This window comes from Parasteatoda tepidariorum, chromosome 10, assembly GCF_043381705.1.
Source record: "Parasteatoda tepidariorum isolate YZ-2023 chromosome 10, CAS_Ptep_4.0, whole genome shotgun sequence".
NCBI lineage: Eukaryota > Metazoa > Arthropoda > Arachnida > Araneae > Theridiidae > Parasteatoda > Parasteatoda tepidariorum.
In genome coordinates, this window is record NC_092213.1 from 16564406 (window position 1) to 16588662 (window position 24257).

At 30.8% G+C, this 24257-nt stretch overlaps 1 protein-coding gene across 1 annotated transcript in view; it reads right to left on the reverse strand.

Moving 5' to 3' along the window:
* The window catches only part of LOC107449764 (nephrin-like), a 233334-nt gene that overhangs the window by 49968 nt on the left and 159109 nt on the right, over window positions 1-24257 (reverse strand). The window contains exons 3-5 of the mRNA XM_043038973.2: window positions 19858-19979; window positions 4829-4886; window positions 2552-2704 (exon numbers count right to left, since the gene is read on the reverse strand). Of these exons, the coding sequence (XP_042894907.1) occupies window positions 2552-2704; window positions 4829-4886; window positions 19858-19979 (333 nt within the window). The remainder of the gene's footprint in view (window positions 1-2551; window positions 2705-4828; window positions 4887-19857; window positions 19980-24257) is intronic.

Here is a 24257-nt window from a genome sequence, read left to right on the forward strand (position 1 = left end):
TTCGACTGGATGGCTTAGAACACTCGATGAAGCACTCATAAACGGTGCATAACTTATAATACGCTAAAGAAATACTTAAATACTCTAAAAAATGCTAAGCTAATAGCTAATGTTTGAGTTTCGCTCAAGATCTATAGATATTTTTTCTCTTGTGTGGCTCCATAAATTCGATCATAACTCTAGCGTTTGCAAAAATAAAAATTAATAATTTATGTCTTAAGTATTAATTTAAGTAGTATTAAAAATTAGTTATACGTTAATAAATTTTTTAGATTCATTTTGTTTGATTGTCTTTAGCAGTAATTTAAATAGAGTTAAATAGTTAGTTATATGTTAGTTTTTTTTTTAGAATAATTTTGCGATTGATTTTAAAGAAATAAAAACTTCACAAAGTAGTTATTTAGATTTTTGTTTCTTTTCTGAAATAGTTAAAGAAATTTCAAACATAAACGGTGTTATTGTGTCGCATACTGTCATATAAATTAGTTTTGAAGGAGCTTTTACTTTTTTAATATGAGCCGATATGACTCAGGGCATAGAACGATCGCCTACCAATGAGGTGAATTGGGTTCGAATACCAGCGATGGCTGGTCGATACGAATTCCGCATCCGGCTTGCACCGACAGCAATGATGACGTGAAATATCCCCAGGGGAAGACGGATCCTGGATTAGAGTACCTTCGTCGTTAGGCCGACCTTATGATGCTCTCGTGGTCTTCCTCACCATGTAACGCAAATGCGGGTTAGTTCCATCAAAAAATCCTAAACGGAGGCAAATTTCTTCCAATACTTGATCCGGGAGCTCTCTTGTCTTTTGAATTGGGTTCAAATTACAAAGCTATGTAGTTGAACATTTAGCAGTCGTAAACCCAAAAATTTGGTCGGCTGTTCAACAACGGTCGTAAGAAAAATGACATAGATATACGATACTCAAGTTATGACTCGAGAGGCGCGTGAGGAAGTAGTACAGCGCGTAATGGAGCTCTGGGATGAGTCTTCTGCCTTATCATGACGAAGTTGTTAGTAGCTACTTATTGAGCCAAAATGCTCCGAACTCTTATTTACTCATACTTTGTGTGATTTAATAGCTGTCGGACATATTTTAAATCATTTTTTTTTTAAAATTCGCTACATAAACATCTTTTACAACATCTCATACATTTCTTGAAGGTAGTTAAAATTGATATCTAAGTACTTCTGCGCTGGCAGCCGTTAAGGGAGGGAAAAAAACCTTTGTTAAAATTTAGTGTCCAAAACAAATTAAGGTGTTAGAATTGGAAGAGAGTTTAAGCAATTAGAATATTTAAATACAGTTTTGCTGTGCATTTGGTTCGGTTAACATCAAAGCTTATTTGTTTAGCAAGATTATTTTAACAGCAGCCAAGTAGGTCGCCAAAGGGGCAGTTTTTCTCATAATTGAGAGTGCAAACATTTTTCAGCTTGTTTAGAAAGTTCTCCAGATATAGTACAATACGTAAAAAGTAAAATTGACATTAAAGGGTCTAAACTTTCGACCGTTCTCGGAACGAAACTATTAGCACCATATTTTCAAGATGGCGATTATCCCTAAAATATGGGAACACTTCGGTAATTATATCGAATATTGTACTTTCATGATTTAGGAGAGTCATAAAAAAATCGCTTTACCATTATTGCCAAATTTATTTTGATAATACGTACTTCAGGTATTGTACTAATTGGTACTGCTTTAATAGGTGCCATGTATATTAAAATAGGTACAAGGATACCTAATTCAGGTACTGTTGTGGTAGATATTTTAAAGATCCTTGGTCAGCGCTACATCATTCCAAATAGTATTGAAGTTAGCTAATCTTTATTTTGGTGAAATGAACTTCTGAAAATGTGCTCTGCTTTATTCTAATGACATAAAGGCACCAAATAGGCAAGCAAATAGTAAGAAGTAAGTAAAAAAAAAGTTTTTATTTTTGTCTCAGTTTCTGTTTTGAGCATGGTTTTGTAGTTTTGATTAACACTGGTTTATTATTTATTTTCTTCTCCCAGTAAGAAGATCGTGAATTCAGGTAGTAAAAAATAAATGTAGATTTCAGATTTGTTTGTAATATTGACAAAAGGAAAAAAATGCATAATGAATATTCAAATTTAAAATTAAATAATGCAGTTTGTCTTTAAAAAAAACATAGAATCTTATGACCATTTTCAAACTTTTGGAAAACCCACAGTTATATTTATTCTTCCGGAAAAATTCATTTCCTTAGTGTATAAACCTCAATATCTTTCATAATAGAAAGCATTTAAAACCCTCCTACTACAGAACTTTGTGGTCTAATAAACAAACCACAAAAGCTAAATAAGATTTGTTTGAGGTAGATTTCAATAAATGGTAAGAGAGACATAAAAACAAAACTTTAGTTGTTAGTTTAAATTATTTATCTTTACGAGAATTTAGAGAACGGTTTAAAAAAAAGTATTTTGTTATTTCCTCTGCTGTTAAGAAATCGTTGATGTTAAATAAATAATCAACTAAACTCACTGTTATTTTAAGATTCGATTTATTTTTACTTGGATTTACCTTTGGTAATTTCTACGCCATTTCGCATCCATTTTAGTTTGGTTTGTGGTTTGCTATTTTTTGCGAAGCACTGTAAAGATAGTTTTTGATTTTCTCTCATTTCGACCGTGCTGCCATTCTTGTAGCCCCGTATCTCCAGAACTCTTGGTGGAACTGAAATAAAAACAACAAATCAATCTTTTAAATAAAGATAAAACACTATTGTTTCTTGATACTGACTTTTTTACAAAATAAATAATTTATGTTGAGAGAAAGGAGATAATTAAATTAAATAAAACAAAAGGTTCGGCCGTTAATAAACATTAAAATTCAATTTTCCATTGTTACTATTGCTTTTAAGATGCATTTTAAAAATCCTTTTCGACAATTAAATTCTTAAAGTTAATAAAGGAAAATATATTTCAAAAAGGGGAACTACTATTACTTTCTTACTTAAAAGGATGCCATAGCACAAGGGAGAAATCGTTCATGGCAAATTATTTTTCACCTATATAAGGAATTTAACATTTACAGAATTAGAAAAGTGAGTACAGATAAATATTACATTAAAACACGCAGTTTCAAAAGCTGATATTTTCTTTAAAGATATTAGAACGCAAGCAAATTATGGCAGTTTAACTTAGGATTACGCATTGGGAAAATAACCCTGCAACAACTTATTTGTATTTCAATACTTGATAAGCATTTTTGAGCAATTAAAATTTTATTGCTTATTCCATTTTTGCGTGTATTCACTTTTCTAAAAACTTTAAATTTTAAAATACCAATTCAGGTGAAACAGAATTTGTCATCGAAAGCTTTTCACTCTATATAGGGTACTCTTTACCTCTCAATGGTCTTGGCATAGAAGGCCTCGAGCTTATTTTACCAGCAACTCCTGTCCTTGGACAACAGGTATTGCTTTCTAACATCCAGTTATTCCAATCCAATTATTGCAACTCATTCAAAATTATTCTTCTGGACATCAGCTTGGACCTCTTTATTTCTTTTTCCTTTGAGGGCCCAGGTAGAGGCGACATTTGTATCTTGTTTGGTACGATATGGATAAATGGTATCTTGATGATTGCCTTTTTGAAATGTTTTCCTCAGCTCTTTTGTTAGGCCAAAAAGTTATTAATATATATCCCATGGGCTCATTTTGAATGGTTTTTATAAATATTTCAGGGACAAAACAAAAAACTCTATCAAATTCCTACGATTACCGCCTGACAACGCAGGGACAAAAAACGTCATTAATAATTTGGTTGCCTGATGTAACTTAGAGGATTTATTATTATTAAAAGAGGATTAGGTAAATATTAAAAACAACTCCAACTTCCTTACAGCAATCAAGCAATTTTTATTCCTTTGAGTTTTTACCTCCTTTACTAATAATTCGTTTAATTTCGATAGCGATTTCGTTTTTAGCAAATTTAAGTATTTACTTTTGACATTTAATAAACAAATCTTTATATATTTTTACTTCATTTTTGACAAGGATTCTTGAAATACACGTTAAAAGTGGCAATTTCAAAACAGGTTGAATAATAATTTATGCAATAATATAGATCTCATATAGAATCATGAATTTTAAAGAAACATATACTATACATGATAGAGAATGTCTTTAGAGATTTTATAAATTTATAACAGGAAAATAGTTAGAGTTCAAATATAAACTTTGCTTATATTTTGCAGGGCATCTCAAGTATTTCTTTAGTCTAAAAATCTTCCGATAGATGACTCTGCCGGTAGTAGACCTATAAGTCAGAGAAAAATGATACTCTTTTTTCAGGTTTTCGAATTCAATCAATGACTGAAAACCTCCTTACAATATTTTCGAATCATTCTTCAATAACTTCAATGTATTAACTACATATTAACATTAACTTCACCACTACATATTGTAATCGAAGGATAAAATTCGCATAAAGCAGAACGCATCGGAAAAAATGCTTAAAAACGATTTGCAGCGCCGTCTAACGGAAAATTCTTAAACTATAGACACAAAAATCTCGCGCAAAAAAATTATGACCAGACACAAGAGATAGTTTTTTTATTTATTTAACTTTTGTCCTATAATATTTTTTAGAACAGTATTTCTTTTATATCAATTGTATTTACTGTATTTTCTTAGCCATATTTATAAATAATAGTTCTTAAAAAAATATTCAACTTTTAGTTAATATTTTTCGTACTTATGTATTAAATATCCAACTATATAATATGCTCTTTACGATTTAAAATTTAATTAACTTTACAAATATGTTCATAATAATAATTAAGGTTTGTACTCACCAATTACATTTACTTTAGCCTGGGCTCTTATTGGTTGATTGTTTGGTGCCGGACCAACCTATAAAAAGTAAAATAACTTAGAAAAGTTTATATTTTTCATACTAATGTGTGGATACTTTAACCTTCACGTCATTAATCAAACTATTTATGTATCATAAATTATCGGTTAGGAAATTTTTTCTGCGAAGTGTCAAATAAATGAATTTTGGTTGTTAACGTCACACAAATGCAACACTAATATTCTATTGACGACGCTCTGGAGTTCATCCATAATGACGATCGAAAGATAACACCGACGCATGCGCATTGTACACTTAGACATTTTAAATCAAGAGGTAATCGGGAGAAAAATATTACAGAACTCCCATGCTAGAAAGAGATGACATACTAGTGGATATTTATTTTTTTAGAATATCTTTAAAATCCCTTTTGTCCAAAATCATTTTATCTTGTGTCAAGATGAATGACAAAAAATAACAAAATACAGCTCAAGGATTAATATATCTCCAAAATGATACTTTTATTTTTGATAGTCTTAACGATTAATATTCTCTTGTAAAATTTGCAGTATTACTTTAAGCCCTTTGGATATTTTCATATATCTTTACGTTACTTGTAAATTTAATCTTGATATTTTTTTATCTCGCATTAATAATTGATTCCAAAGTTTATTGTGAAATCGGTTTAAATAAACAAATAAACAAACCTTAGAAATTCTTTATTTAAATTTTGGTCGCTTTACTTTGGAATATTGCAGTATTATTATGTGTTTCTACCTTAATCATAAAACTCATTGTATCGAAAGAGTTCAATATAATAATCTACGTTTTCTTCATCTTGAAACAAATAAACAATATCCTTGTGATATTTCTGTAACGCCTTTCAAGATAGTTTTTACATCTCATCATTTTAATGTCGTAGAATCTTATTATTTTTACGTGAAATTCTTAATAATGAAATTTATTACTTGAATGTTTTAAATGTGATTCATTTTCTATAAAAAAAAGTCACTATATGAAATAAAAAACTACTTTAAACCCCATTATTGGAAGATAATGACATTTTTTTCCTGATACAGATTTTACAATATTTTTAGCGGACATACTAAAAAACTTAATATTTTTAATTTTTTAAAGATGTTTTTTAAAATAATTATTTTTAAATGCTTTATTGCTGAAATGAAGTTTATTTTTCTCTCATGGCATACACCGCTTAAGCTGCAATTTTTTAGTTTGTAATGTATGTTTTGTCTTTCAAGGGAAACAAAATGAAAAAAGTTAAAAATTATTTTTCATGTCATTATGTAAATAAATAGTTATATCTAGACTTAATAGGAATACATTTAATCTATAATAGGAGGAAAATTAGTTATTGCTGCACACTTATGTGCAGCAAGAACTAATATAAAAAACATAATTTGTTCTTCTCAGAATTTATACTTTGAGTAGAATATTTTTTCATAGATAGCGTTGAGAGTCGTAAACTTCCAAACTGAAACTATAAATTTTCACTAGACAATTACAAGAAAATCCATTGAACACATTTTTCTCTAATTTTTTCAAAAAAGGAAAATTAAAGAGTGGTATTTGTAAAATGTCTGAAATCTTAAATCCGACGCAATCATAATTCATAATCCCAGAATGAAATTTTTACGTATAAAAATGCAACTGAAAAAAATGGTAAATATAATCACAGCGCCATCTTTCGGAAGTGTTTTAACTGAAACTAGGATTTTTGAGAAAAAAATAATCTATGCTTTAATACATAGATTTGCAGAGAGTATTACTACTTATTTTTTTACTTCAACTATTTTCCATTATTAAAATGCGAGATAAATCCCTTACGAATAAAAAAAAAAGTTGTTTTAAAAATAACGCATAAAAATCACAAATAGTGGAATTTTTTATTATTAAAACTTATGCTCGTTTCTGCGTCACATATGCATACCTTCATCATGATGTAATTCAAGAAAGGTTGCATCATAAAATATAGATAAACATTCAGTTTAAAAACAGAGATGATGTAATGCGATAGAGTTTACATATCTCTATAGAGATAAATATTCAGTTAAATTAACAACATTTAATAGACAGTGAGTGTAAGAAAATTAAAAAATATCATGATTTAGCTATAAAGTTTTTGCTTTAACTCTTGCTTTGATTCTCTAAACATTTCTGAACAGAAGGCCGTAGGTAGATTTTTCTTCCCTTTTTATCATTAATTAATGCATTTCATTCGTTGATCTGGATTTCTGGGTGGATTTCCACATCATCAAAAATTTATGTAATAAAACCTCTCAATGTTAAATGATGTTGCTGCTATACTCTTTTTTTAAAATATTTGACAATAATAATTATTTTTTTTAATTTTCTAATGCTGTCAACTTAATGCCTTTATCTCTAACTGTACAGAGTGCAAAATGCAAAATGCAAAAAGAAAGAAAAAAAAAAAAAACAGGCATACATTAAACTGTTGATCAAATGATCAGATTTTTACATTCTGGGACTCAATCTTATACGTTCAAAGTGCAGACGATAATTAATTAGTGCAGACGATATTTCAAGTTGCGAAATCAGGAACAAAACATACATTTCTCTGAACAAATAAACATTTTTTCGATGGCTTCGGATTTCTGATCCTCGAGATCTAGGGAGTAGCTGCATTCTAGAAAATAGAGTCCCAATTGCTTGGTCAGGAAAGCTGCTCAAAGTTTGGAATGTTTATTTTACTTTTTGTGAATATAACCATATATCCAGAGCTTTTTAATAGAATTGAATAAATTTTTGAACACAATTATAAAATTCATTTACTCAAAGTTACAAAACATAACAATGCATCCAGACAAAATATAACTTTTAAACGGCAAAATACAATTAGTGAAAAACTAGAAATAAAGCTTTAAAAAATTGTATTTTAAAAATTCAATTGCTCAGGAACTATTCCACAAGTTTTGTATAATTTTAAATAAAACTATATTCTTTAATAATGTAAAAAACAAAATACCATACACTTCAAAATATTTTCGACTATTATTCTATAAAATAATTTCAGAAAATAACAACTATGTATTGAAAGTTACTTTTGTAGGTAATTATCTTTGGATAAACAGATTTTATAATTGTGTGCAGCTCTCTTAAAACGTTTTCGAGATTTACCTTAATGCACAAAATAAATTTAAATTAAGTGCTCCATACTTTGGGCCACTTAACTGATCAAACTGTTGTGCACATGTTTCCCAGATTACGGCTACTCTCTACATTTTGGTGTCATTACAGAAATCCAATTGCGTGGTTAAAAAGGAATGTTTATTCAGTAGAAGTATGATTTTGTGTCTGATTTCGTAACTTAAAATATCGTCTGCACTACTTAATTAGCATAATTGAGGTTACCCCCTCGAACAATTAAGATTGAATCCTAGAGCGTGAAGATCCAATCATTAGATCGAAAGTTTTTCAGGGTGGTTAGAGTTTTTTTTCGCACTGTACATTTAGTGGTGCAGTGTGACGTAACCTCTATTGCATTACATCTTTCCTATCATTCTTTTCATTCATTCCGCCATTATCATTTATCATCTAATCATTCCCGCCATTTATCCTGCTGATGTTAAATTCATGTCAAAGGAAAACAAAACAAGCATAAGTTTTATTAAACATTTGTTTGATTAAATCTACATATTATGCGATTTTTACACATTTTTTTTTAAAGGAAAGTCGGTTTCCCAGTAATTTTGAAATACGTCAGTCTAAATTGGAAAAACCTGCATATTTACGCTTTGGAAAAGGTAAAGGAAACAAAAAATATCCCAAATCAAAAGAGTACGTCTAAAATAATGAAACTGTAGTTTCAAAAACATTCAGTTTTTTTTTTCAAAGTCCCACTAGATAGAAATAAATTTAAAAGAAGTAGCTTGAAGCGCTAAACTTGATTGTGCTCAAGTATTTGAATTCTTTATTTTTCCACGTTTAGTCGTGCTTTAAATTTCTGTTTCAGAAGCATATATTTTTCAGCAATGCTAGATTTGCGCATAAATTTACCCACTCTTTTTCCGAGAAAAATACGCAGGTGGTACTTAATAGAGTAAACTATGATATAAGAAACGAAACTAAACAGAAATTTTCTTTTTCGGAAATGCGCATCAGAAAGAAAAAGAGTTCATTAAATTTAAATTCCTCTTCCGATCACTGAAAAATTGCTTTTTATATAATGTAATTTAAATTTATTTTGAAACCCATCCAGTTCTTTTAGAATATTTTATAGATTTCTTTTGGCTTAGTCTTATTGAATATTTATTTTTTCTCTGTAAATTTAAAGGTAGACTTTAATAGAGCAAGTATTTTTTTGAAAAGATCTTTCTTATTGAAAATAAGCATTTCTAGTAAATAAGTTTCGTTAGTTGAAATAAAAACAGTTCTTAAAGTGCGTCGTCTAGTTTAGGAAAAGTTCAAAATAATTAAACTTGAGTTTGAACTGACTTTGATGAAGTGCTTTAAATTACAGGAAATATTTGGGGGAAAAAGCGTTCAATTTCTCTTAGGTGTATTTTTCTGTTTATATTTTATTGATGAATTGAGAACAAAAAATATATATATATATATTTTCAATTCCGGAAAAATTCGTTAAAAATAAAATTTTCAAGGAAAATAGGGGTATTAAGAATTGTAATTCAAAACATGCATAGCTGAATAATGATCTTGTGCATATTTTAATTTGTTTTATTTACAAATATATTTTTTATTATTTTTGCATAAATTTATTATTTGTGATGCATTCTCGTAAGATATTTTTTAAGTTGATTGTAATTGTTGCTGTTTCAAGCTTAATTTACCGTTGGATAAACTAAAATTATTTTAGACTAAATGTTTCGTTCCTATTTTTATACAGTGAGTAAGCTGGTCTCAAGAGTTGCTCCGTGGAACTCTTGGGTTCCGTGAAAGTATCGCAAAATCTCCAAGAGTTATGAGTTTTTAAACAATTTTTTTTTCCAATCTCAGGCACTGAATTTGAATCTTTTGCCTATATGCCAGAATTGTTGCTCATTTCACGTTACCCAGTGGGCACCTGTGAATCAAAGTCACGGAGGCGAGCAACATTGCCCACGCCACACTGCCACAAACCCGTTTATAGTACCACACATCATACACACAACAGAGGACAGCACAAAGAGAGGGAGAAACATCCATGCCCAGAGCGGGATTCGAACCCGCAGAATATGGCTTCGCAGTCAGGCACGCTAACCGCTCGGCCACCTGGCCGGCGTTTTTAAACAATAATAGCTTTATTTAAATCAAATCAATAACAATTAAGACAGATAAATTTTTTGTTGAATTCATGCGAACACTTGATCTTGTCTGATTCGGGTATGGGAGCATCAAATCTGAAATAAGTTTTGCTCCGAAAGTAACAGCTTTTTTTGAATGACACTTTTAGTTTTTTTTTTTTTTGAGATATACTAGTTAGAAAACGCTATATACAACATACGTTTCGCACAATAACTTCTCTATTATGAACTGTTCAGAAGCAAGCGGGAAAACAATTTAAAATACAGAGGTGCCCCTAGAGGCGTATAACATTTACAAGGATATATATGACAATTATGAATAACTAAGGCTGTGCAAATGTTGCGACAAACTTCTAGAGGAGTTAGGGCAATCATCAGAATTAAAATTGCATTGAAACTCATGCTCAGAAATGTCCGTACAGAAATGCGTTCACGGTTAAAGACGTTTCTCTATTATAACTGTTCCTAAGATCACGAAAAAAAAAGCAATTTATATTCTGGATGCCCTATAGCCGTTTGACGACATTTCCGGATATGGGTTCCTATGTAATTTTAGTTCTGATGATGCGCCCTAACTTCCCTAGAAGTTTGTAAAAACATTCAAGTAATTCGTTTGAAACTTGTACGTTTACGCTTTCACGCACGTTTACTTGTACATCAGATACGTCTAACGTTTTAAGCTTGTAATTATCGACAGAACATAGATTAAAATGCCATCAATAATTTTGCGTTGAGAGACAAACCGATTTCAGATTTAAAATAGGTGATACGAGAATATCTAAAATCTATTAAAACATCTCATGCAGCAGAAAAAAAATTCCCCAATGTAATCCGTGATTTATTTTTCACTTCGGTTGCTTGTATGATATTACAAGAAAGTAAACTAATATGCCAATAAAAAAGCATCGAAATTGAACAAAAAATTTTATCATAACATATTGAATAAATTGTAAAATAGAGCGAATTGTCTCATAGAGCGTTTCACCTCAAAGCAAAATAAAATACGAATTAATTTCCTCTGATAAACTATCCACCAANACTAACTTTACGTCAGTATTAAGTGAATACATAAAGCTGCATATCAATTCACAAAAGCTTTTTAATTAATCAGAATATATGCGTTTGCTTCTGCCCCTTCCCCACTGACATTTCAAGGTATGGATTATTTTATTAAAAATTTCTGATCTTTGGATTCAATAAACTTTGATATAGAATTGTTTAGAATGTTTTCATTTCCATAGCGCGTAAAAATTGTTCTATTTGTAAAAAATAAGTATAAGTCAGATCCGTAAAGTAAGGTTTTTAAATAAATTTGTTTAATAGATTTGTTTTGAACAAATGAAATTGTGCTTTATGGAGGCGTTTCATTTAATTGTTGATTTAAAATTTGTACCTTTTAGGTGTGATTCTTTTTCAAATTTAAAATGATATTTATTTGTGGTAAAAGTTTTTTTCTTGTCTTTTCATTAAAGCGCTTCGGAGCACTGTTAGTTTTGGTTAACTCCACTAACAACAGAAAGGCTCCTGTGTGTTTGCAGGCTGTGTGTCTCCTGATGAAGAACTGTTCTGCAAGCACACATTTATATATTATATTTTATTTTTAAGTATTTTTAATTATTAAGAATTAATGTCTTATTTCTAGTTTATCTAATACAAATTTGGTTTCAGCTGCCTTGTGCGCCTTTCCAATTTGAATTAATAAAGTATAGTTTCAGTGTGTTTATTTTCCTTTTAGTTATCATTATAGACCTAGTAAATTGTATTGATTTTGTGAATGAATTTTAAATAGTCATTCATCTTTTGTGATAGTAAACAATAATACAAAGCTAATCACCATAACATGAGGAATGAAACAAGAGAACTATCTCTAAGAAATCAGAATCTATTTACTAAAACAACAATTTACTTGATTGCTTATAGGTATTTATTATTTTTCTTTCGTTGTACCGAAACATCATATATATCCTGATGCTGAACATCTGATTCGAAAATGATAGGATGGGAGTTTGTTTTAGCTTGTTCCCGTTTTCTTCCGAAATGTGTATGTTGTACATAAATGATTAGTTTGTGTACTTCTGATATAAAACAGCATTTTATTGGTCTACGTTATAAATAATTTTGACACATAAGCAATGATTCGATTTTATTTAATCGTAGCATTAAGCTCTGACCTCAAGTTTAACATTTGATTATAATACGAAGGGATCATGAAACAAAATCCCCCGATTGATTACTTTATTTAATTATATTTTTATTAATTCGCTATCATGTTTGTAAGGATAGTATTGTTTCTGCAAGTGTAGTATAGTGTTCGTAAGAGTAGTATTGTATCTGTATGGGAAGTATCTTGTCTCCAGGGTTGTATCGTATCGTTAAGTCTATCGTATAGGATAATATAGTGTCTTTAAGGATAATATAGTGTCTTTAAGGGTAGTATCGTGTTTTTAAGAGTAGTATCGTGTCTCTAAGGGTAGTATCATGTCTATAAAGGTAGTATCGTGTCTATAAGGGCAATAACGTGTCTGAAAGGGTAGTATAGTATCTGTAAAGGAAGTATCGTGTCTTTAAGAGTAGTATCGTGTCTGTAAGGGTAGTATCGAATCTATAAAGGTAGTATCGCGTCTGAAAGGGTAATATGGTGTCTGTGAGAATGGCATGGCATCTGTAAGGGTTATATAGTGTCTGTAAGAGTCATATCGTGTCTATAAGGGCAATAACGAGCCTGAAAGTGTAGTATAGTATCTGTAAAGGAAGTATCGAGTCTTTTATGGTAGTATCGTATCTGTAAGGGTAATATCGTGTCTGTGAGAATAGTACGGTATCTGTAAGGCTAGTATATTGTCTGTGAGGATAGTATAGTGTCTGTGAGGGTAGAATAGTATCTGTAAGGAAAGCATCGTCTTTAAGGGTAATATCGTGACAGTGAAGATAGTATATTGTCTGTCAGTGTAGTATCATGCCTGTAAGAACTTTGCTCCAAAATATTTACCGGAGTCCATAACCCGATGACGTTTCAATTGTTATTTAACGATTGCAAGAAAAGTTTGTCACTAATTAAAATTCCGATGAAATTCTGATGATAAAATCTAATTTGTGGGACACAAATTTTCTGAATATTCAACTAGGAATTTTATTATTTAGATAATTTCAATTAAAAGGAGATCTCAATTTAATTATCTAAACTGAAAATTAAATTATGACTTATATGTCCCCAAGCATCAAACAAATCGATGCAAAAGTATGTACTTACATTTTCTCAGATATGAAAATTCAATAATATTCTTTAATTAGTTAAACTGTATGAACTAATATATTTTCAGTTTTTTTTTCAATAAAATTGAACGTCACCTACTCCTAGCTGTCATAATAATATAAATGAAAAAGTAAAGTGCTGCAAGTTTCAACTTTTCTCACCTATTGCCAAATTCTCTAAGCTTTTCATTAACTGACAGCACTTTCTGCAGATAGTCGGTTTATCGGTTATATTTTTTATTAATTATATTATAGTTATACTATATTATGTAGTTAATTTATCATAATATTATTAAGTTAGTTAAAAATGAAAAGAAAATCTTACGTTTAGAAACGTTAGGATAAAAGTAGAAATTTTAAGGTATTTTTTAAAATTTTAGAAAATTTAAGCATTTTAAGAGGATTTTGGCCCCTGAATTTAGAGTTTTAAGGCCTTATAAGTTTAATAGGTTTTTTCATTACTGACTACTAAAAAATCACATTTTTTTCTGTATGGAATTTATAGCAAATATACTCTTTTTACAAATAATAGTTCTTAACCATAAACTGGAGTGTTGACTGATAATCTATTATATATAATACTCTTACGTGGCTCCCAAATTTTGGCTGTATTTCTTTTCCACCGGTGGCAACGTTTGCTTTGTTTTGAAAACACCAAAGCATTCTGCCTTTTAATGATGTGTTTCTGATCTAATATATATAATTCTCTTACGTGGCTCCCAAATTTTGGCTGAAGTACTTTGTACAACTAAATAAGATTCTTTTCACAACAGTTAAATATTTACTTTATTTTCTTCATTCATAGAGAAAACAGTCGGCAAAGAATTCTGTTAGGTTAAAAAACATTTCGCTAAAAAAATAACGAATTCTAAAAGAAATAAAAATAAACAACTTAAAAAATAAAAATGCTGTTGCCAGCCATAGAATTTTTTGAAAGTTAACTTAGCAACATAAATCAAAATGACATAGAAGCGCAACTAGATCAAAATTATGATACCTGAGCGCTTGACGTAACAAATCCTTCAATTCTAAAAGTGTTGTATCGCCAAATGCCCAAATTAACAATTGTGTTCTTAAAGAAATTCTATAAAAAGTTTTAAATAAACAACCTACTTCTACAACTGCTTCTTGAAGAACTTGGCTCATTGATTAAAAATATTGTTTTAATTTTACAGTACTAACTTTACTTCTACTTTCATTATTGCTATGACCCTCTTTCATTACATTTTACAACTTCATGCTAAATTTGAGGACTTTAAGTTGTTTTGTGGTTGAATACTGACATTTAGAAATGTGTACATAAAAAAAATAATATTTAGAGGTTAAGAGTTGCCTCAGAAAAATTTGAATTGTTGACATTGAACTTAACAATGGAAACAATCGTTTTTGTGAAAAATTGAATTGTATTGTTGACATCAAAACTAAAAATATTGTGTTTCAACTTAACAATACTACCTTAATTTATACTTTAGAATTGCCTCGGAGAAATTTGAATTGTTAGCAATGACTTAAACAAAAAGTTTTATTTTAACTGACAAATACTATATTATAATTTTAACTTTTTCTATGACTATACTCATTTTCTTACTCTTTTCTTTGTTTTTTATACATTTTATATTTTTGTGATAAAATAAAAAACTTATAGTTGTTCTGCTTCTGAACACTGATGAAAACACAAAATGATGGGCTTCATCAACAATCAAAAATATATACATTTATTTTACAAATTCCATATTATTAAGGTGGCGCCCTTCAGAGAATTAAAAATACAAAATTATCTTCATCAAAGCCGATGCTTTACATCCGGCGTTCAGTGGCAGACTACTATTTCATATTGTTTTACAACACATGGCTTTAGCCCTCTGGTGGGAAAGACTTTAAAACAAAACTTACAACAGTTACTTTTCACAACAACTGAAATTTAGAATAGTGTGATTAAGAAAAATATGTGAACTGTTTGCAATTTCAAATTAATATTGAAATGTACAGGTTTAGAATTTTCTACAGTGAAAAGTTTTCGGAACTTCAGTATTCAAAAAAGTATACAAAAACTAGACGTTAAGAACGTATCCAATGAACGAGCATTGGATTGCGAAGCAATCTGAAATGAACTGTGAAAGCAGTTTCGGGGGTTGGTGAGAGGCAGCGAGCAGGGGGCGAAGCCTCCTAGTATTACAAATTTCACTATGGTGATTAATTGCAACTGATCATATGGTGGTGTCTACTCACGAGGTTGTGCATGACATGTTATCGTTACAGCTGTAAGACTTGGGATTGTATTACGCTGAATCAATATTAGAATCAGATTTTAAAATACCCGCAATTGACGCCACGCGTATGTATCGAATCTGATTGGCCGGTCCACTAATGACTAAGTTTGCAAGTATGCAATTTTATCCAGAGCTCTACACACAGAATTTTTTTGCCAAAAAGTATTTATTTTTTACCACTTTCCGACTAGCTAGTTAGCTCGAAACTTCAATTGGTGCTCTGCGCTTGATGATAGTGAAAGCTAAATTTGTTTCTGAAATCCTGCAGGAAAAATGTATCACTAATCGAAATTTTAACTAATATCTCCAATATGCAAGGAAAATAATCTAAAGTAAATGATAATTATTTTTTAAAACTATGTTTTCAAGTCAACTAAAAAATGAGAGATTGTTTTCTTTTTTAAATCTTCGTTTGATCTTAAAAAAATCTTTGTTTTATCCAGCAAAGAATGTGAAATATATGAGTTTCGAACGCTGACATAACCTTCGATCAAAAGATATCTCGCACATCTTTCGAAAGTGGCCCTACGAGTTTTGTTTTAGGTTTGAAAAAACAATTTTTTTCCAGTTTTGGTCTGCTTAAAAAGTATAGTTTTCAAAACTTCATTATTACAAATGGTATTTTTATTCACGCGAATATTGGGTAGTTTTTAACTGGCTCAAATCCGCAAAACCTTGTTTGCAGATTTATAAATCAATAGATTGTTGTTTAATTAACGATTTTTAAGATCCAAATTTGATGACTGTGTTGAAAACTAAATTATAAAGTTTACTGAATTGATGATTAAAAACAAATTAATCATGATACCATGGATAATACTTACGACATCCGTTAAGTTAAGGATAATACAAGGATAAAAATGTGGATATACAATAAAAAAAAGGTAGATAATGGTGTCACATATTTTCTTCCCTTTTGAGCATCAAATCTGAGATTTATTATGATACTCATAGTGTCACTTTAGTTTATGCCTATTGATCATGGAAGCTTATACATATCTTAGTTTAGGCTCATACATCCTAGAGGACAAGTATTGTCAGAAACAACGATATATATAAAAATAGCCTAAATCCATCGACTTTACAACTGAGTGGATGGATAAAGAGCTTTCTGAGATAAACTACTACACATGTGTACGATACGACTACACGAAAAAACTACACGAAGAAATAAAAACCGGTAAAAATTATCGATACTGTTATTAATGACATTTCTGGTTTCAAAAAAATACAATTTAGATTAATTAAACTAAAATATGCGGAATTTATATAATTTATTGGGTAATTTTTTTCCATTCATGTGGCTACAGTGTACCAAAATTCTAGTTTTCAAAATTATAGTTATGCAACTTTTGTCAGGGCGAACAATTTATCATTGTAATAACTTTACATACTTTGTGTTCTTTATTTTCAAAAATGCATTTCAGCTTGATTTTTTGAAGAAAAAAGAAAAAGAAGTTAGTATGATTCAAATTAATTCCAATTAAGTTACTTTTGTTATCCTTCCGGCTGAATTCCACGCATTTAGAAACAATTATGAAACTGAAAAGTAAATTAAAATGAATAAATGGTTCGTATGCCGTGCTCCAAGATACCATGAAAAAATTATCAAATTATACCAAATTTTATCTTATTTACTATAAAACCTATAGTAGAAAGACTATTTATATGGTAAACAAAACCATGTTTTATTGTTAAGTTTACCAAAATCATTACCAAAAAAGTTCGGTAAAAATTAACGAGATATTGGTGTTCCCACACAGACAAAAACAGGGTAAAGTTTACCATATTCAGGGAATTATGATTATGCTTTTTTCTGTCTGTGTAGAAGTGGTCATTCTGCATCAAAAAATCTCTATAGCTTTAAATAAGTCAGTCTGACGCGAAAGTAAAAAATAAACCAAGCACATATTTTTCTTGTAAAAGAACGATAACTTTTAATTCCAGACATATTCATTTCTTTAAAAATTAGATTGTTTCTGTCATTCTTAGATGCTTTACTTTTAATAAAAAATATTCGAAGCTAACTGGTGCGAATTACCAAAAACGTAGTGAAATAAAAACACACTACTATTTTCTATCGCAATCTATGTTAAGAACAAAAGAAAAGTTATCATAAAACTTAGTTAGGGGATTCACGTTCATGCCATTTAATTAAGCTTACTTTGTGGACTAAACCGTGATGAAAAGAACAAGGTTTATTTTTCGAATCAACTAACAGGAATATAAGGAAAAGTGAGAATTTACTAGACCAAGAACAGAGCTAATGGACTTTGTACAGGATCATATATAGTACTGAAAGGAAAGCGAAAAACATACGAAACATTGTTTCCTTATTCCTACAAAAATAATAATAATAATAATAAAAAACATCATATTATCATTATTATATTATATATATATAATCCCAATTTTAACTCTCGAGTAAATCTTTGATTTAATGCGAAAATCTTAATTAACTTCCAAAATTATATTTTATTGAATTTGTTATGGAGAAAAACATCTCACTCTTCATAAAAATTTCGTCCCCCTTGAATCCTAAAAAAATTGGCGAAAGTGCAATTAAGAGTAACAATAATTTTTTAAGCAAAAAATACAAGCAAAAAATTTGCAACAATAAAGAGTTATAGCGAATGTTCCATGTTAGTCATTAATTGCAGGACTTGTCATTATACCATGTTCCTGTCATTAATTGCAGGACTTGTCATTATGCCATGTTTCTGTCATTAATTGCAGGGCTACAGCAACGAATGTAAGAAGGAGAAGAAGTCCAGCTCTTCGAATACGTAACTAACACTGTGGTACGGTGTGGTATGCGCTATACTAGAAAAATAAGTTAGAGGATGTGCAACATACTCAGATTTAGCAGAGCCTCATATGCACTAATACGCAAAGTGACAGTCAGAAGGTACATCACGTGTGAACCGGTTGCTTGACAACTCTACATGTATGATTAGGTTAGGTTCCGCCGTTTTATTCTTTCTTTCTATGCCAAAATGTGTTAGCAAATGTAACCAACATGAATAGGCCCTAAGATTTCTTTCCTTTATACACAGAGAGCACACCAAACCTTGGAGGACTGGTTAACATTAAGTCTATGGAAGTTAGTCTTCTTCCCTTCTGCATATTTTTTGATCACATCATGGGAACTGATAAACAAATAAAGCATAATAATCATTGTTATGACTAACAGGAAATGCGGTTATAATTGCGCAATTGAATATATTCTACTGTTTATCTAGCTTGAACTGGCTTCATGAGCATTGTTAGCACTTTCTTTACGAGATTAAACACTCTCAAGTTGGGTTTGGGGTAAACTACTAGAGTCGGCTAGAGAAACACTTTACAAGCATGATTTCCTCATTTTCACTTATTGCTATAGCAGCGGCATCCCTTGACTATATGGCAGGCATGGAGTTGACTACTGCATGGTTAATTGATGCAACTTTTTTTGATAACTACAATAATCATTTTGACTCAAAAATGATTGAATAAACACCTAAATAACGAAGGCTTGCCATTCATGAATTAAGTGTACAAAAATGGTAAAACATTTTTAGCTGCAATTAATGAATTTTGAGAACCTTTCAAATAAGAGACATAAAGCTAGAGTGAATTTCAATCGTTGGAATAAATCTATAAACTATAAACATTATTCGTTTCTTTTTGGCATTTTTTTGCTGGTTTTTTTATTAAATTGAAGTGAAAAAAATGTAATAAATGAATTGAAAGCAAAATTTTTTTGCTATAATAAATATGTCCGGAATTAAATTAGCTGGATGTGTGATTTGTCATTATTTCAAAAGAATTATATTTATTGAAGCGCTGGCTGGGTGGCGCAGTTGGTTTGTCGTCGGCCTTCTGAGCCCAAGTCTGCGGGTTCGATCCCCGGCCCAGACACCAGATTTTCGGGATGCAGAAAATCATCAGCGTCCATGTCGTATGATTATGCGGCATGTAAAAGTTCGCAGAAGTGTCTTATTGGCTCTTGGCATTTCCGGCAAAATTAAATTCCTAGTGCACTTTAGCATCCAAATAGAGTCCCGGTGCTGCCATCTAGTGTGGCAGAAGCTAGACGTCCATGGCCAACGGTATATCACCCATTGTGGTGGTCCTGAAAGAGTGGATACCACTTCTGGAGAACGCACTTGCTCAACGGGAAGACTGATCGTGCAGCTCATAGGAAATAAAAAAAAATATTTATTGAAACTAAGAAAACACAATCTTACTTGGCATTGGTATTCTCCTTCATCATCCATCTGAACATTAGAAATACGAAAGTTATAAATTCCATTTTTGGCATCGACCATCATGCTATAGCGTAGATATCCTGGTATTCTAGGATCAAAACCTGAAATTAAATTTTAAAAAAAATTATAAAATAAGCTAAAGTACGGAAAATGTCTAAGATAAAAAATTACAATGTATAAGATTATAAGAAAGAAACAATGTCTAAGATAAGATGAATCTCTAAACAAAATTAGGACTAAACAAAACTGGACAAAAGAAACTATTGTTGTATATTTATTATTGCATTGACATTTTTCATGAAAAAGAGAATTTATTAACAACAGAATAATTGGTAATTGAAAACAAAACGTACGGTATTCAAATGATTTATTTGATGTTTATCCGTTGCCATGGCAATAGTTTGTTGTACGTTCAAGCGTCCAAAATTCTATAGTTCTTAGTCATTACATTTAGTAAAAATACAAGTAAAAAACTAACATGAAGAAAGGTTTTCACTTTATTTTTAAGTTTTGTTACGTTTTAAGTTTTTGTATTAAGTTTTGTATTATTATAAGTTTTGTATTATAAAATGCGTAAAATATAAAACACTAAGTTCGTAAAATGTAAAATACTGAGTGCGTAAAATTTGAAGCTAGCTAGAGCGTTCAAGGAAAACGCACCGAAACGATTTAAATATATTCATCCCTAGGCCGACCTGGTGTCCGAGTGGTTAGCGTGCCTGACTGCGGAGCCGCTGGTCGCGGGTTCGAATCCTGCTCAGCGCATGGATGCTTCTTTCTCTCTCTGTGTGTGTTTTATGTCCTTTCCCCTTTGTGTGTGATTGTGTGAATGTGACAACGCCCTATAAACGGATTGTGGTTGTGTGGCGTGGGCGACGCTGCTCCACCGCCGTGGCTTCTCCACAGGTGCCCACTGGGTAACGAGAAGAGAGTAGCATTTCTGGTAGTTCTGTGGCCAATGAGACAACCCCCAAGTGCCAGCCATTAAAAAAAATCTTCCCTAGTGCCCAAAAATTTATATTTCGTATTTTACACACTAGATGGCTGCACCAGACTATTTTTAATGTAACTGGAGATATTTAGTTTGTTTTAAACTAGATCTGAGCACTATGCAAATGTATGTATTTGTAATATGTATTATGTACTATTAGAGAGCTCAGTTACTTATGCTTGTCGTGAATGAACTTAAAACACATACCAAAATCACACACCTTTGTTAACTTAGAGACACATACTAAAACAATAATTAAAGTTAAATACTTAAATTTTTTGTTTCATTTATTATTGTTTTTTGCCATTACCGGTTAAGGGAATTAATCTTACAGTTATTAGATTAAACGAAACACATTTTTAATAGTTCAACCCAGCAAAATAAAGATGCCTGAAGGCAACACACGATTATATGTTCGATAGAAAATATATATTGCTTTTCATATTTAAAGAAAAAAAAAACATCTAATTGACACCAAATTGAATTTGGTGTTTTCAAATAGGTTTTTTTTGTATCTATAGAACTTTCTAAATTATTTTGCAAAATTTTATTTTATCTAGATGCGTTTTTATATAAAATGTAGCACTACAAAAATTAAATTTTTACGTTCATCTGAGAAAAAAAAATTTTTTTTTTTCGCTGGAATGATATGAACAGGAAAAGACAATTCTTCATTATTCTGTTTCAAAGATGAAATACAAACTTATAAAATTCAATTTTTAGAGCAAACACTTTAGAAAGTAATTGAGTTTCAGATTTTTTGAAATCGAAAAAAAAAATTCTCGCATCCAGAACAAAAGTTTATAAAATCAATTCATATCACTATATTACGGCACAAAGAATAGCTTCATAAAAAAATTCAATCCGACGTTTATTGCTTCGAAGCTGAGGATTTGAAGCTTTATTTCTTTCTAATAAAACAGGAAGAAAAAGAAAATTCCAATTTTTTCATTCATGTATGTAAAATCTTTAAAAAGTTCAATAAATAAAATTGATTTGATTTGAGGGAAACGATTTCTTTCTTAACGAAAATAAATTTATTTTCTTTATCTTTAGGCTCATAAATTCATGAAGTTCTTTAATAAATGTCAGAAACTTGACGCCTGTATACTTTTATAATGCTAATTGAAATTTTTGTAATAGTAAATATTTAAATAATACTAGGGAGCTATCTTTCTCTGCTCGCTTTAACTCGCCAACCCTTAAACTGCTTTCGAAGTTTCTTTCAGTCAGCTTTGCAATTCGCTGGCTTACTATTGGTGAGTAAAATATTGTTGTTTTGTGTGTCTTTGCAATATACCACACAGGGAGTCCTGACTGCTCATGGGATAGAGCGCTAGCCTCCCAATAAGATGACCCGGCTTCGATCCCAGTGATGGCTGGTAGATAGGAATTCCGCACCCGGCTCTCACCGACCACAGCGCCGAAGAAAAGTATCCGTAGTATATATTTGTATCCCGATATATAGTTGTAGACGGAGCGTGGGTTAAAGTCCCCTTGCCGTTAAGCTGACAGTGGGAGGTTCTCGTGGTCATTCTCTCCATGTAACGCAAATGCGTGTTAGTTCCATAAAAAAGTCCCTCATGATGGCAAATTTCTCCTAATACTTGATCAAGGAATTCTTTTGTCTTCTGGATTGGGGTCAAATTAACAAGGTTATGGAGTTGAACATTGGTGGTCTTAAACTCAGAAATGGGTCGGCAGCTCAATGACGGTTATGAAATATAAAAAAATACCACACAAAAAGAGCCTCTTAGGTATCTTAGCAGATCTTTCATAACTCAAAATGTCACTTACACTAATTAGTCATGCATCCAACTGAACTTGAACTTGACGGAAAATATTCCACAAGCCCCACTGTGACTATATCCACTCTGTATGCTTTCTACTCCAGACTAATCGCTGGCGACAGTGAGAATCCGTGAACGAAACATCTTTGACAGACCTACGAGCATATAGATCAATATACCCGAAAAGTCTTTTATCATTTATAACAGCTGAGGGAATTTTGAATTTCCGGCTATCAGTGTGCAATTCCATGGCCTTGTAATTTTGAATCAAATACTCTTAGTTCAACTTAACCATCTCTCTCAGTTTTGAACACTCTTAGTTCAAACATTGAGCAAATTGACTATCTAGGAGGAACTAGCCCTCGAGAACTTTTTTTGTGGAACTAAATTGCATTTCCGATGAATTCTATGAACATCTCTTATGGTTGGCCCAAAAGCAAGGGAATTTCGCTGGAACCCATAATCATTCTACTACAGAGGAAATTTTACATTAGCACTGTGGTTGGTGGGAGCTAGGAGTAGAATTCACATTGACCAGCCAGCAATGGGTCTCGAATCCCGGCCTTCTCATTAAAAGGCAAGTACTCTTTTCACAGAGCCAACGCTGCTTCAAGTTAAAATTGTAAATACTTTTTATTTATACACTTGCTTATAATGTGTAAAGCAGCTTTAAAATTACATTAAAATATCTGTTTATTTCCTACGTCCGCCTATTCAATGAGATTCTAACTTTCTGCAAAATTTTAAAGAACCATTTTGTTTCTTTGGCTACGTGTACAGCTTCAAATGATTTACGGATGTAATTTATTATATTTCTTTTAAAAACTCACATTTTTCATGCGATAAATGTAACCGCCCAATTGAATAAAATGTCAAGATATGTAACAATAATAAATTTATCTTTCGTGGAGAAATATATTCTTCGGTTTATTTTTGTTTCGCGACGATAGCCTGGAATTTATACATATATCCCTTAATGGACATTTATATTTATCTTTAAGCTTTCGTTGAATAAAATGAACAAATAAATAAAAACCCACAAATTTTCAATAGAACAAAAAAAACATTGGAAAACTGACAATATTTTGCTCTTATGTTTATTTCAGCGGAAAAGTCTCATAAAGACTTTCAGATTTTGCTTTTTTCATTTTTTTTTCTTCTGTGGGGATCATTAAACCTATTTTTTTTTAAAAAAGTTATTTTCTTTCAAAAGGCTTTTTTCGATTAATACTTCAGTATGATTGTAGATGAAGAATTCAAGTTACAGATCAGAAACGTGTATACATTATGCGTGCTTCTGTATAGCACGGAGGGTAAGCAGGGGCACGTGTAAACCTTATGCAAACCCAAAAATAAAATTGAAAAATAATAGTATTGTCTTGAAACATTTGGTCAAAATCTCTAAATCTTATTGTAAAGAAAATTTCGAATTCTAAAGCCACACTAATAAAGTACTAACTTTTTAATAATTATTTACCAATAAATATTTCAATTTAATATTATATTGTATTTAATTGGCTAAAATTCGAAATTTTTACTTTTGTTCTATTTATTTATTTTTTTAAAAATCTCAACTACGCAAACGAAACTGAAAAAGA